At 43.3% G+C, this 15,980-nt stretch overlaps 1 protein-coding gene across 2 annotated transcripts; it reads right to left on the bottom strand.

The window, feature by feature from the left end:
- Nucleotides 1–665: 665 nt before the first annotated feature.
- Nucleotides 666–14,479, bottom strand: DHRS9 (dehydrogenase/reductase 9). 2 transcript variants are annotated; one of them, XM_060257340.1, is made up of 5 exons: nucleotides 14,391–14,479; nucleotides 7,731–8,100; nucleotides 5,836–6,094; nucleotides 3,474–3,637; nucleotides 666–1,066 (listed from the first exon to the last, which is right to left on the bottom strand). In XM_060257340.1, the coding sequence occupies exons 2-5, from the start codon at nucleotides 8,080–8,082 to the stop codon at nucleotides 840–842; spliced, it is 1,002 nt and encodes a 333-aa protein (XP_060113323.1). In that variant the 5' UTR covers nucleotides 8,083–8,100; nucleotides 14,391–14,479; the 3' UTR covers nucleotides 666–839. The 2 variants fall into 2 exon arrangements, with proteins under 2 accessions (XP_060113323.1, XP_060113322.1); XM_060257339.1 differs by lacking the exon at nucleotides 14,391–14,479 and having other exon boundaries at nucleotides 7,731–8,164.
- Between the last annotated feature and the right edge of the window lie 1,501 nt (nucleotides 14,480–15,980).

The following is a 15,980-nucleotide window of genomic DNA, read 5'->3' as shown; positions in this document are numbered from 1 at the left end:
TTGCTATGTGGCTCTCCTAAACAAGCAACATTTTGGGGATAAGAAAGCATTCCCCGCAAGTGCCCTTTTGTAACTGACAGCCCTCGAAGCATACTTTTAATTGCCACAATAAACATGGTAGTTTGGGACACTGGCCAGTTCGACATGTTTGCGATGGTCTGCTTATTATTTGATCCTGTTCAAATATCCCATGAAGTCAAAAACAGCCTTATGCAAGTCCCAGCCTATTTTTTTATTGCATCATGGGGCCGTGGGATGGCTATGCTAGGCATGAGGGTTCCTTGTTCTTCAGCCTTGCAGGAGGCAGGGTCATGCAGCCGTTGTTTAAGAGTAGGCTACCACACTGCCCAGGTACTATCCTCAAGGAGTTTCTGTTTTCTCCCTTTCCAGTTGAGACGTGGGACCTACCTTCTATTTATTAGCAACAGATTACAGGGACAGAAGAACAGGGCAGATTTTTAAAAAAGATTCTAGGAAGAACTGAAGTTTTCTTGAAGACTATTATTTTGTCTCTTTTCTAGTAAACGGCTGCTTTAATGACTTGTTTGCCTATATTTGACGAGTCAAGGGCAAACCCAACGTCAACTAGATATGCCTCGAGAAACAAAGGTTATTATTTTAAAAAATGCAAATGATAAATAATTATAGCCTTCCCCGGATGTTTGTTCATCTCTGAACCCAGCTCTAGTGATCTTTCCATTGGAGCTGCTTTTAAAACATGAATTTTTTTTTTTTTTAAAGGTTGTGATTAAACTAACAGTGACTGAGATGGATCCAGTCTTTATTTTGGGCCAACCGGTTAAGGTTACAACGGAAACTCGTAGCCATAAAAAGGGGAATTACCCTGCCATCGGGTTTGCCAGCTTAACTTTATTTCTCATGAGTACTGAGTCCTGCAGAAAAGCTGGCATGTTAGACAGGGGTAGCCAGAAAATATTAGCATCCCGGCCTGCACTGTACCGGATTCGTGGATATCTGGTCGTTAAAGCATGCTCCATACACTTCACAACCAGCGAGAGGTCTGTGTTCTGAAACCGCTGGATCAGTTCTTCTTTCTTTTCTGCATCTGGAGAGAGGATGAAACCAGGGGAAAGAACAATATGCTGTGACAAGCTGGTTATCTGAGGACTCTTAATTCAATCTTTATTTTAATATTCCCTTCAGCTCTTTGCATACTCTTAAAATTAAGCAGCAAAGCCCAAGGGATCCCTTTTTGTTTTACACACCCCACCTCATGCATGGAAGGCTGAACAGCTTCATTCATATATGCTACAATCTTAAGAACATAAGAAGAGCTCTGCTGGAACAGACACAGTGGTCCATCTAGTCCAGCATCCTGCCTCACATAGTGGCCAGCCAGTTCCTCTGGAAGGCCGACAAGAGGGCATAGAGGCAGAGACCTTTCACTGATTCTGTCTCCTGGGCCTGTCACTGGGATTCAGAGGATTAGTGCCCCTAAATGTGGAGGTTCCCCTCAGCCACTATGGCTAGTAGCCACTTAGATCTATCTTCCATGAACCGATCTAAAGCTGTCTGTTTCTGTGGCCATCACTACTTTTAAAGCTGTCTATTCCTGTGACCATGACGACATCCTTTGGCAGTGAATTCCACATTTTAATCACTAACTGCGACTAACTCTTAATTCACTTTGATGGAGAATGTGTAAAAAGCTCACTTGGTACTGTGTGAAGAAAACCAGCATATTTGGAGATATGCAATAGATGTAACAGGCTGAGTTTGATCCCAGTGGAAGCTGGGTTCAGTTAGCTGGCTCGAGGTTGACTCAGCCTTCTATCCTATCATTGGGGAAGGCAATGGCAAACCACCCCGTAAAAAGTCTGTCAAGAAAACGTCCTGATGTGACGTCACCCATGAGTCGGTAACAACTCGGTGCTTGCACAGGGGACTACCTTTACCTTTTAAAATAGTTTTTAAGTACCACTGCGTTTCTTTCTCTTAGAACAGAAATTTAATAGTTCACGGCACTCCCATTTACTTAAAGGAAAGTTTGTTGAAATACACCAGATGTGGATGGAGGGTGACCCATCGCTTAGCATATAGCCATTTATTTTATTTAGATATTTATACCCTGCTTTTCTTCCCACTGCAGACCCCAAATTACTTCCAACATTGTTCTCCCCCTTTTCGTTTTATCCTCACAAGGGCAGCATGAGGAGGGTTAGGCTAAAAGACAGTGCCTGGTCTGAGCATTCAATGAGCTGAACATATGAAGCTGCCTTATACTGAATCAGACCCTCGGTCCATCAAAGTCAGTATTGTCTTCTCAGACTGGCAGCGGCTCTCCAGGGTCTCAAGCTGAGGTTTTTCACACCTCTTTGCCTGGACCCTTTTTAGTTGGAGATGCCAGGGATTGAACCTGGGACCTTCTGCTTCCCAAGCAGATGCTCTACCACTGAGCCACCGTCCCTCCCATTTGAACATATGAAGCTGCCTTATACTGAATCAGACCCTTGGTCCATCAAAGTCAGTATTGTCTTCTCAGACTGGCAGCGGCTCTCCAGGGTCTCAAGCTGAGGTTTTTCACACCTATTTGCCTGGACCCTTTTTTGGAGATGCCAGGGATTTGAACCTGGATCTCTCAGATTAGTTCAGCATTCTAACCACTGCACCAGGCTCTCAACTATCCTTTCTCAATGCGAAAGGAACAGCAGGATACCTGGTGCTTTTTATAGCATCTCAGACAGCTCCATTTAGGAAGGAAGAACAAAGAGTCTCTTCTCACCTTGTAAAGTAAGTTCTCCTTGCTGCTGGTCACTTTAGTGGCCTACTTCACGTGGAACAAAGGGGGCAAGAGAAGGCCCATGGACCACCAGGGATTCAGCTGCCAGGGACTGGGACGGCATTGCCACCCCTTTCTGTAGGATCCTTGTAAGCCGTGGTACTTGCTGCCTCCCTGGGGAGGAGCCACAGCTCAGTAGTAGAGCATCTGCTTTGCATGGAGAAGGTCCCAAGTTGCATCTCCAATCGAACGGACCAGGTACAAGGCAATGTGAAAGCCTTTTGCCTGAAACTCTATAGAGCTACTTCTAGTCTGAGTAGACTTGATGGACCAATGGCCTGTATAAGGCAGCTTAGGCTCGCCAGGTTTCTCACTGTCAGCAAGGGCTTCCCATCACTGCTAAGCTGGATGGCAGGAGGAAAATGAGTGAGAAAAGCAGGGGCAGCGGGCAGCATTCCAATGTGCTGACATCACTCTCTGCACATCCAAAAATGACCAGCATGCTGACGTTGTTCCTGGGTGCATGGGGAGTGACATCAGTGTATTACTGGTGGTGTCATTACATCACTGGGGACTCCTCCCCCAACTTGGTAAGTCTCCTGCTGGTTGTCAGCCTTGTGTGGGTAATCTTAAGGCAGCACCCTGTGTTTCTGTGTTCATACTTGGTCTGCATCAGCAATATGAACTTTCAGCCTTTAATCTGTGAGCTCAAAACAATCACTTGACTCCTTACCTTTTGCTAGATAATCCTCGCCATACTGTTTTCTGATATCAGAAGGAAGCGCATTCCAAATGTTTAATTTTTTTTCCATCACCTTGGTTTTGTCAGAGAGAGGTGTTTTGAAGAGCCCCGGTTCAATACAAGACACATTCACTCCAAATGCTTTCATATCTTGTCTGTAATTTAAAGATGCCACTACTTATTTCAATTTGCGTTGTGGGTAGTTCTTTTTACCTAGACAGAAACCCTTATAAATATTTATTTCATGTAACTCTCAATATCAATGAAGATGCATGAGATTATGGTGCAGTTTATCAGTACTTCATTCTGAGGTAAAAACATGAAAAGTTACTTCATATTTTCATATGCTGTCATCACTATCCTGATGTGAAGCTAGTTTATAACTCCAGGTCAGTTTTGAATTTCAGTTAAGGTTGCCAACTCCAGCCTAGGAAATTCCTGGAGATCTGAGGGCAATGCCTATGGAAGGGAGGATTTGGGAAGGAATTTCACCTAAAATCTATCGTTTCCAAAGAGTCCCTCTGAAGCCACTCCAGGGCAATCAACCTCTGTAGCCTGGAGATCGTTGTAGTTCTGAAAGAACTTCAGGCCTACCTAGACACTTGTAACCTTTATTCCAGTTCGTTACATCCTACTCCTTGCAGCTGCTGTATTACAACTTTTTTTACGGGCTTTGTCCCAAATCATACCCAGCGTACAATGCAGCAAAAGGAGAAATTTAATTCTAGTGGCTACTCAAATACCTCAGCAATGTTCCCTGACGTTTTCAGAGAAACACTTAAGATATCTCTTCCCCAACAGACCAATCTTTGTCTGCTGGAGCTCGCACAAATTGCCTTCCATTTTCCTCTTATTGGTTCCCACAAAAAGAAAGCACTTTGCAGCATAGGGGGGGAAAGTTAAATGGAGAGAGGAATAGTGGAAATGGCCATATGACTGCAAACTGAAATTATCCATAAGGTTTAAAACTGATAGATATATAAGAAACAATGTGTGATCACACTGACAGAAAAAAAAAAACAATAGGAAACATTCTTGGCTGTCAATCCAGTATGGTATTGGGGCCATATGGTAGCCCCTAGGAAAGCAAAAAGGATGTTGATCTTACAAGCGAATCTGCTTGTAAGACCAATGTCTCTCCCCCCCCCTTCCTCAGACCCTATATGACTCTAATATTATACTAGATGAACAGAAACTAATGTTCTATACAGATTTCTTTATGTAGGCATGAGAAATGACACAAGATGGGCTTGCATTTACACAGAACTGAACTGATCATGTGAAAATGATCCTCCCCTGAAGGCAGACCAGTAGCCTGAATACCCCAAACCAGTCCAAGCTGGTCAGAGCTTGAAAGCTAAGCAGGGTTGGCCAACATTAGTACTTGGGTGGGAGACCACCAAGGAAGACAAGAGTTGCTATGCAAAGAAAGGCAAGCCACCTCTGAATGTCTCTTGCCTTGAAAATCCCATGAGAGGTCTGAGACTTGGTTGCCAATTGACAGCACTATATGATGATGATGATGAATTGTTATAATCAGATATTTGACAGGTGGATGATGTCATGCAATTCAAAAACTATTCAAGTTCTTAGGAACCACAGATGTACCTTAGCAGGATTCATGCTGTTCCAAGTTGTTGTTTATTATTTATTAGGCAGACACACCCAGATCTGCTCCACCTCCTTGCTCCTCTCTGGACATCTCTGTGTGCAAAGGAGCAACCTACATTAAAAGGGCTTGATGCAGCTGGCATGCAGATCCAATGTCCGTATAAGAGGAATCTTATAGGAACCTTTCCTATTTTTTGTCCTCGCTCCTTCACCTATGCATGTCTCTGAACAGCTGGGCAGGTAGTGTGAGGTTGGAAAGAAAGAATGGGAGATTGTGATCCAAGCCTTCTCCTTGTGTCTCAGACCATATGGGTTTCTCATGTGCTGGAAAGACAAAGTTTGTCTGAGCCCTGTGGGAGGACGGCCAACTATGGGTTGGGAAATACCTGGAGATTTTTTTTTGGGGGGGAGGGCTCCTGAGGAAGGCAGGGTTTGGGGAGGAGAGGGACTTCGGTGAGGTATAATACCATACAGTCCATCTTCCAAAGTAGCAATTTTCTCCAGGTGAACTGGTCTCTGTCACCTGGAGATCACCAGTAATCCCAGGAGATCTCAGGCTACCACCTGGAGATTGGCAACCCTAGCTGTAGAACCCTCCATATGTAGGCACTTGTCTATATTTGGTCTGGATTGAGCTAATATAGTTAGAAGTGGTATCTTAAGAGCAATTTTTTTTAAGACTAGATTTTTCTCTTAGGCAGCTGATTAAGCCCCCCTGTCAATTATTAAATTAGTACTTTACCTTAAACTGTCATTGAAGGCCTCTACCCCAAATTTGGATGGACAATAGCCTCCTGAGCATATTGCTAAGCGACCGCCAATGCTGCTTACGTTTACTATTCTCCCTTTGGCTTTCTTTACCAATGGTAGCATATTTAATGTAACGTTTATGAGTCCGATCAAATTAATTTCAATTGGTTCTCTAAAGTGCTCAATGTTCAGCCAGTCAGTCGGTGCTGAGGGTCCCATTTCCCCTGCATTATTGATCAGGCCCCACAGACCTGTGAAGAAAGGAGACACAAAAACAAACCAAAGATAGTTGGCAGATGAAACACATGGGGTGGGGTGTGTGATACAGGCATAGGGTTAAATTATTTGAAATTGCTTTCTTACAGGCAGAAAATCAGATAGTAAGGAATTCATGGACAGTAAAATAATTACAATTAGAACCTAGAATGTGATTAACTGAGTAAGCAATCATACTATGTGGATCTCTTCATTTGAGTCAGTGCAGTGTAGTGGGTTACAGTGGTGAGCTGCGACTGAGTAGAAATCCACAGAACAAAATCTGAGTCCAGTGGCACCTTTAAGACCAATGTTTTATTCAAAATATAAGCTTTCATGTGCATGCGTATTTCAGATTCTCTGAAATGGAAGTTACTAGTCCATACAGGTAGAAGGTGAGCAGCAAATTAGCATAAACATAATAGAGGTTCAGAACAAAATTTGAGTCCAGTGGCACCTTTAAGATCAACAAAGTTCTATTCAAAGTATAAGCTTTTGTGTGCACACACACTTTTTCAGATACATTGAAATGGAAGTTGCCATCAAGCTTGATGGTCTAATAATTCTGATATCACCAGATGGTGGAATTAGCAAGACTCAATTCAGCAGTAAGCCAGGAGGCTACCTAATGGACAAATCGGGAGACATAAATTGGAGAAAGTATTCTGTACGGGATCTGCCTTGACAAAGTGTGGAGACGGGGTCTGAGCTGTCCTGTTGTGGAAACCGCAAACAATGCTATTTAGAATGGACACATGGAAGGAAATGGAAAAACAAATGGGCCACAACACAGGACTTTGGGGATGTATACATTTAATGAACTTGTTGACATAATTGTAAAAGAAAACTGTATAGAGAGGCTTTTGTAAAAAGTACAGTAGGCTGCTAAGATTGCATTATAAATAATTATATCACGGCTGTATTTTGGTATTTTCTCACCTGTAGGCTGACCCTCAATGAAGGCAACCCTCTCTTCTTTCCATTCTGAGGCTCAGCAAACCCATACTTTCAGAGACACAAAGGATATGACTGGCAGGCAGCTAAGGGAGACACTCCCTACACCCTGCTGGATAAGGCAGTCCCTCACAATACTTAGAGGAGGGAAGGATCACTAAAATGATTGGCTCGCAAACCATAGGATTAATTGAAAGCCAACATTTTGAAATTTCTATGTACCTCATTGAGATCCCACCTTCCCCCCTCCCCAGTGGGATCCCAAAGCAACTTATATTCTTTTCCTATCTCCATTTTATCCTTCCAATGACCCTATGACACAGGTTAGATTGACAGTGTACGATTTGCCTAAGGTCACCTAGCGAGCTTCCACAGCAGAGTGGAGATGCTAACCCAGGTCTCTCCGAAGCTGGTCCAACTCTCTAACCACTGCCCCAAAATGGCCAAACCATCCTACACCACAAAGGAACATTCCCATTCTTTCATTTGCTCTTTGTTTAGGTGGCAAACTCCAAATCTCCAGGAGCCTTTTGTACCTGTAACCGTGGCACCAAAGTGAAAATGTCACCAGATGGGGTTGGGGCACTTTCATGGCAACACTACTCTAGTTGAGCAACCTTATCTGGTAACTCTATCTTTGGGCAACTTAGGGCAGAATTCAGTGATTCCAGCACTTACCTTTCTCTCCTACTTCTTTTTTAACACTTTCTGCCACCGCTCTGACGCTGTTTACGTCCGTCACATTCAACAGCACTGTCTGGAGCTGCTTGGAAGCAGCTGCTTTGAGGCTGGCAGCTCCCTTTTCTGTCAGGCAGGCAGCAATCACCTGGAATCCTTTCTTATCAAAAGTCCTAGCTGCCAGATGTCCAAAACCAGAGTCGCAGCCTGTGATAAATATGTATTTCCCTGCAAGATCGGCAGCACTTAAATTGTCGTTTGAGTTCCATCTCCGCCACAAATAGTAGCCGGCCGACACCAGAAACACATAGAGAAATACTTCCAAGTTATCGTCTTCATGTAATAGAAACATCCTCTGGCAACTTTTGCCCTGCAAGAAAGGGAAACAAATGCAATAAGAGCTCTCTTGGCATTGGGGCGTTGGGGAAACTGTGGTTTCCTGTACTGTGAAAGGAAATTGAAAGGAACAAAGTGGCTGCATTAGGAACTAGGCATGTGTGCCACACCTTTAGCAGCTAGGAAAATATAAAATGTCTCTCTGCAGCCAACAAAACAGTGACCCTGCATACACCACAAAGCAAAAGCTACCCCACTCTGTCAAAAACTGCTGTGAAGCTATTTGTTCTTAGTTAAAATAAGATGTATGCAAAGGTTCTAATCCCATACACACTTGTTTGGGTTTGAACTGGAGTGAGTGCCAATGAACAGCAGAATACACTGACAAATAAGCTTGCTATTAATACACTTTATGTACACTTAATGCACTTCACATATGTTAATTCACTAACCATGTAGACCAATAAACTCAATTGAACCAATACTCAGGCGGATGATTATGCCGGCAATAAAGTATTTTCTACTCAAAGAATGTGACATTACCTCAGTAAATGCTTACCACAGCTGTATAAGGCAGGCCAATGAACTCAGGTGAAGAAAATATGCAACCACATTATTATCATTATTAATATTATTATTACCCCGCCCTGCACTCCCCGAAGGAGTCTCAGAGCAGCTTACAATCTCCTTTCCCTTCCCCTCCCTACAACAGACACCCTGTGAGGTAGGTGAGGCTGAGAGAACTCTGCCAGAAACTGCTCTTGAAAGGAACAGCTCTGTGAGAACTTGTGACTGACTCAAGATCACATCAGCAGGTGCATGTGGACGAGTGGGGAATCAAACCCAGTTCTCTTAGATAAGAGAACCACACCAAACTGGCTTTTAATACAGTACCTTGGATATATTCCGATCCAGTATATATATTCCTGCAATGTGTACAGGATAGGTCAATATCTTCATATTAGGGGAATTGGGGGATACTGGCCAGCACGTTCATGACAGATAAAATTTGAAACTACTTACACTTTGCCACTGTGCTATCTCTACTCTGTTAAGCTGTAGCACTTTTTAGGATAAATACTGCTCTGTTGTTGGCACTGCTATTATGCCAGTGAGATGGCAGTACAGGATCCAAGTTACAGTTATTCATAGTTCCTCATTCATCCCCACAACAACCCTGGGAGGTAATACATCAGTGTTTCTGTTTCACAGAAGGACAACTGAGGCTGAGAAAGAACTTCTTGACTAAGTCTACCCAGAACCAAGCTCATGCAACAGAAATTTTGGCAAGTTGCTCAAAACATTGCTATCTTTGAGCCGCTCATACAGTTTCAGAATGCTTTGTACAAAGAACAGGATGTGGGCTGAAGACAAATCTCAAACAATGCTACTGAACAAAATCCAGTTTTTCGTTGCACGGTCGCTATGCTCACATGGCTCTGAGACTTAGGAAAGGATGATTCTTTCACATGACCAGCATTGTCCAATATGCCGTGTGCTTGCTGTCTGTGTATCAGCTGAAGTGTCCATTTGCTGAGCAGGATGTTGCACTGCTGGCATTGCAAAACGTGATAGGCAGATGTGGCTCTGCTGTAACTTCCTTTGTTGTTTCTCTTACAGATCTCTGAACTGTCTAGTCTAGTGGTGCAATCACACACCTGCTCAGCAGTATGCTCAACTGAGGAGTGGATTTAAACCACTAACACTATAAATAGCAGCCCTTCCCTCTAAAGAAAAACATGGGGGGAGGGGGAATCATAAAAAGAGTCTTAGTTTTCCAGATAAGGAAATGAAACCTCCCAATGTGTTGTAGCAATTATCTCACAAGCAGATGTCATGGCACAACTGTTATGTAGATGGTTTCTAAGGGCAGCAATCTGCAGTACAACAACTGGATTCGAGTCCACTGGCACCTCAGAGACCAACAAGGTTTTTAGGGTATGAGCTTTTGAGAGTCAAAGCTCTATTCATCTCCTCATTCCTCTCAAATCTTGTTTATCTCTAAGAAGGGGTGAAGAAGAGTTGGTTTCCATACCCAGCTCTCCTCTACTTAAGGAGTCTCAAAGCAGCTTATAGTTGCATTCCCTTCCCCTCCCCACAACAGGCCCCTTGTGAGGTAGGTGGGGCTGAGAGAGTTCTGAGAGAACTGTGACTGTCCCAAGGTCACCCAGCAGGCTTCATGTGAGTGTCAAGCATGCATATTTCTTTGTGCCATGATGGTTCCTTAGATGAAGATCAGATCATCAACCGCTCCTGATCCCTCTTCTTTTTCAACCTAAGGGCAAGTAATAAATCCATCTGGCCCAAGGATGTTTAGGCTGGTAACAGTGTGATGTGCCTCTCCCCCAGATTCACACAGACAGGTCTTATCTGGTCTCAGAGAAAGTGTGAGAAAGGGAGATGTGTGGTGCTACTGGGCTCAAATCTAGTAGTTCTAACCTTATGTTAACATTTTATATATATATATATATATATATATATATATATATATATATATATATATATATATATATATATATATATATATAAACATAAGAGAAGCCATGTTAGATCAAGCCAATGGCCCATCTAGTCCAACACTCTGTGTCACACAGTGGCCCAAAAAAATTATATATATATATATATATATATATACACACACACACACACACACACACACACACACACACACTGTAGCTAATAGCCACTGATGGACCTCTGCTCCATATTTTTATCTAACCCACTCTTGAAGGTGGCTATGCTTGTGGCTGCCACCACCTCCTGTGGCAGTGAATTCCACATGTTAATCACCCTTTGGGTGAAGAAAATATTTCCAGCATATATGGTTTCTTTTCCAAAGGTGTTTCTATGCTATTACCTTTTTAAAAACACAATGTACCATGCCTTATGCAACCATGATTAAATTTGTGGTGAAAATTTCCTTGTCTGGTTTTGAGCTCCTAATATTCTGGCAACCACTAATAGGTTTTTAATAAGAATCTCATGACATATCTGCACATCCCAAGGAAAAAGTGCTCATAAAGATATTAATGGATCATATCAGTTTCCATTAATCAATCTTCATGTTGTGTTGGAGATATAATAACATGCTTGCTCTGTAAAAAGTTTATCAGAATTTACGAGAAAATTGCAGCTGCCACTGAAGAATGGTCTTGAAGTACTAATAGCAGCTCTTCTCCTAAAGAACCCACTGAATGTGGTATATAGGACAGTGATTCTCAGTCTTTTGTATCTTACATCCCACCAATCACATGTTCAAAGAATCTGGGTCTCACCATGGTAGTAAAAAAACCCTCTACTTTCCCCAAAAATGACATTTGTATGTCTACAGGCATTCTGTTATATTTATTATCTATGGTAAATTTTAAGGACATAAAGGATGGTATAGAATTGTCTTCTGTTGTCCCAGAAGGTTGGACAGAACCAATGGGTGGAAATTAAATCAGAAGACCTTACAGCTCAACATTAGAAATAACTTCCTGGCAGCTAGAGCATTTTCTCAGTAGAACAGGCTTCCTCGGGAGTTGGTGGGCTCGCCTTCCTTGGAGGTTTTCAAACAAAGGCTAGTTGGCCATCTGACAGCAATACTGATCCTGTGAATTTAGGGGGATGTATTTGTGAATTTTTTTGCATTTTGCAGGGGGTTGGACCAGATGACCCTGGGGGTCCCTTCCGACTTTATGATACTATGATTCTATAAAAATAACAGAACCACAATAAATGATCTGTGGCAGGTAGGTTCAGCCCAAAGTGCCGCATCAAAGATACCTTCTGGTGGCCAGGGAATCGGAATTAGGAGAGACACTAAACATCAAAAGTTACCACTAGCATGCCAAAAGGACACAGGTGGGCAATCCATGGCAGGTAAGGGTGGCAGGAAATGGCATGACACAGTAGCAAGTGGACTCGAGGATTGACAGAAAGTGAATTCTTTGTTATGAAAACTCTGAGTCCCATGTAAAATACTTCATTGTTCCACTGGTGATACATGTGCAACTGATTGAGAGCCACTGCTGTAGGAGATTTACTGCTTAGTAGATATAACTATTATGCAGTGGTTGTTTCACATCAAGGTTTGGGCCCTATGCTCTGCAAGGGGAACTGCACTGCATCAATAATGGCTTTCTCATCCCTGCCCCCCACCCCCTGCACAGCAGCCTCAGCAGAGGAAGGCAGCAACAACCATCCACTGACTGATTGATTGATTTAATACAATTTATAGCCCACCCTTCCTATAGAATAGGCTCAGGGCAGGTTACATCACAGAAGAAAACAATCAACAGTTACAAATAATTAAAATCTATAAAATCTAAAATTACAGACAAAACATTAGAAGCTAAACATGACAAATTCAGCCTCATAGGCATGGCCTATTGTGCAGGTCCGGCAGGTCCTTCAGTACTGAGACGGAATGGAAGGGGGGCGGCCAATAACAAATGACGTCCACTGCCTCAGCTGAAAGCCTTGGGAAGGAGCTCTGTTTTACAAGCCCTGTGAAATTGGAGTAGGTCCTGCAGGGCCTGGATTTCCAGGGGAAGCTCATTCCACCTGGCCCTCTTCAAGGCAAGTCAGACGTCTCCGGGGCAAACAGGTGTTGGGACACTGATCATAAAGACCTTCGGGGTTTATACAGGGAGATGGAGAGGCAGTCCCGAAGGTATACTGGCTCCTGGCCATATAGGGCTTTAAAGGTAAGTACTAGCATCTTGAACTGGATCCGGTACTCAATAGGTAGCCAGTGCAGTTCACACAGCACAGGATGGATCTGTGCCCGTACAGGAGATAACGTCAACATCCATGCAGCAGCGTTCTGCACCAGCTGGAGTTTCCTGAGCAGGGTTAAGGGCAGCCCCATGTAGAGAGATTACAATAACTTAGCCTCAAAGTGACTGTCCCATGGGTCACTGTTGCCAGGTTTGGGGCGGGGGGTAAGATATGGGACCAACTATCTCACCTGCCTCAGATGGAAAAAGGCAGATCTGGCAGTGATGGTAACCTGGGCCTCCATGGTCAGAGAAGCATCCAAGCGTACCCCCATGACATGAGCACCAATGGAATCCCATCAAAGGATGGGAGCCCAGCCCCCTGTAACCTAGGCACAAGACCTCCATCTTCAATGGGTTCAGTTTCAGTCAGCTCTGTTGCAACCATTCAGTCTTGCAATGTCCTACCCAGCTTGCAATGTCCTACCCAGTTCAATGCTCTCTGTGCGGTGGGGTGAAGGAGAAGGGTCACATTGCAACAGTCTCTGAGATGAAAGATCAGAACAAATAAGTCATATTGAGGCCTGTGATGAGATCTCATTTTTAATTTTTAACTATTTTTGCAAAAAAAAAAATTAAAAAGCTACAGAGGAGGAGATTGGGGGAGGCCACAGCACATGAAGAAGGAGAGTGCTAACCATATCCCACTTCAAATCAACCCTCCAGTTTTGCGCCATGAGGGAAAACACACAGGTACCCCACGCAGCTATTTTTAGCTAAAAAAAACCCAAAACAAACTGCTGGGAGAACTGGTTATGGATCTCAGCTAGGTTCTCCCTATGCTGAGAATTCAGTGTTAATTTTATTGTTAAATTTCTATTCATTGTTATTTTAGTCACAATTCCTCTGTGACCCGCCCTGAGTCAGCTTGCAGGGAGGTCCGAATAGAAAATGAATGAATGAATAAATAAAGTCACCGGAGCATCCAAGTGTGACACTGCACAATGTAATCTGAGTACAATGCAGGGATCCTACCCTCCAGGTGGGACCTGGGGATCCCCTGGAATTACAGCTCATCTCCAAACCAGAGATCAGTTCTGCTGGAGAAGATGGATTTGGAGGGTGAACTCTATGACACGGTACCTCACTGAAATACCCTCCCAGGCTCCACCTCCAAATTCCCAGGAGTTCCCCAACTTGGAGCTGGCAGCTCTACTCCCCACTGCTACTCTCTGGCAGACAAGGGAGACCTACAACCCTCATACAATGAGAATCAAACACAGGCTTAATTTCATGCTGCTAAGTGAGACTGTCCATATAACAATTTATTAGACTAATTAGAAAGAAGAGGATCACTAATTTATGCAAAAAGACCCCCATATTCTCAGAGTTCTTTACACACATAATTTAACTAATCCATTACAACAACCATGTATAGGAGATCGATATTATTGTCCCCATATTACAAATGATAGAGGAGAGGCAGTGACTTGTTGAAGACCACCCAGTGAACTCGGAGTACAGATTTGAATCAGGGACTGCCAGTACGCCTTTTTAACTCTTAGCAACGACGCTCTATCAGTTCTGCTCTTAGCAAAGTATCAACTGAATGGGTACTTACTTAGCCAGTCAAAGACAGCGTAATGCCGAGTTGTTCTTTAAACACAGTTGCTAATGTGTTTGTAGTCAGGGAAGTTTGTTGGTTTGTTACTCACATGCTTCCTTGGAACTGTCAAAAGATCATATGGCAGCCTTTTGACTTTCTAAATTGTTATCACAGAACGGAAATTCTGACTCAAGGCATAAGTTACTTCTCATGTATGAGTCACACCGTTGATCACGTCGATGATTACATAAACTAAGTGTATTACTTTTAGCTGTGAGTCAAACCTGTGTTTCTTGCTCTAGGTAACACGTTCTGAAGGCAAGGGAAAAATTAAGACCTGACAAAAAATGAATGACACTTCTATGTCCTTCAACAGAATCATGCAATAATTCCAAATTATATGTATCTACGTTTCATATAATGCGTTGGATCCAACCAGCTTCTCCACTGGTGAGAGGAGGGGAGGGGGGAGAGAAGTGAGACCTCCTTTGTAGTATAAAAAAGGTTAGCTGAGGCCCAGACTTGGATAGCCGAGGCAAGCCCAATCTCATCAGATCTCAAAAGCTAAGCAGGGCCAACCCTGGCAGCTATTTGGATGGGAGACCTCCTTGAAATATCAGGACTGGGAAGCAGAGGCAGGCTGTATCAAGCCACTTCTCTGAAACCGATTTCCCACTCGCCTTACACCGCTCTCACACTCCTCTTCTCTGTGGGGCTTCTGTCCGATTTCACACTATCTGCCCTGGGGCTGCAACTAGTTTCGCCCTTTCCAGCGGCAAACAGAAACCTCTAAAAACCAGTTTCTGTTTGCTGAGTGAAAAAAGGCAAAGCTAATTGCAGCCCCGAGACAAATAGTGTGAAATCGGACGGAAGCCCCACTGAGAAGAGGAGCATGAGAGTGGCATAAGGCAAGTGGGAAATCAATCTCAGTGTCCTCCATACCTCAGTAGGGGCCACAGAAGGCGCCATGACTTCCAGACATACATGCACCCACAATCATACAGAGAGAGAGAGAGAGAGAGAGAGAGAGAGAGAGAGAGAGAGAGAGAGAGAGGAGAGAGAGAGAGAGAGAGAGAGAGAGAGAGAGAGAGAGAGAGAGAGAGAGAGAGAGAGATCAGTTTAGGAGCTTGGGACCTGCATGGACACAAGCCATGTCTGTGATGGAGGGAAGACTGGGCAAGATTGAACAAAAAAAAGATGGTTGGATCCAACCCAATAAGAAAATTGTCAGTAATTGAAACCTTAAGTTAGAATCTGGATTTCCTTTTTGGCTAGCCTCCTCCCTGCACATTTAACATTAACTTTCCATCCATTTCAGAATAGCCACAAAACTGAACTGTGGGGTCCAGTAGATGATATTAACCAGAAAAGATTTAATTTGTAGTACTACTACATTAGTTGATAGATGGAATGAAATAATTCTGTTCATGTAATCAGAGAAAAAAAAACCCTGGGGCTGGATTCTGTGGATTCGTCCCAGTAATGGTTTTATGTTTTCCTCTGGTGTGTCAGGAAGTTCTTTGTACTGAAGGAAAGTGTTGCTGTTAGCAGAACAGATACATAGTATTTAACCCAATGTAGTCCATACAGTCTCTCAAGAATTAG

This window comes from Heteronotia binoei, chromosome 16, assembly GCF_032191835.1.
Source record: "Heteronotia binoei isolate CCM8104 ecotype False Entrance Well chromosome 16, APGP_CSIRO_Hbin_v1, whole genome shotgun sequence".
NCBI classification, from domain to species: Eukaryota; Metazoa; Chordata; class Lepidosauria; order Squamata; family Gekkonidae; genus Heteronotia; species Heteronotia binoei.
Note: the sequence above shows the minus strand (reverse complement) of the source record. Positions and strands in the feature narration are given on the sequence as shown.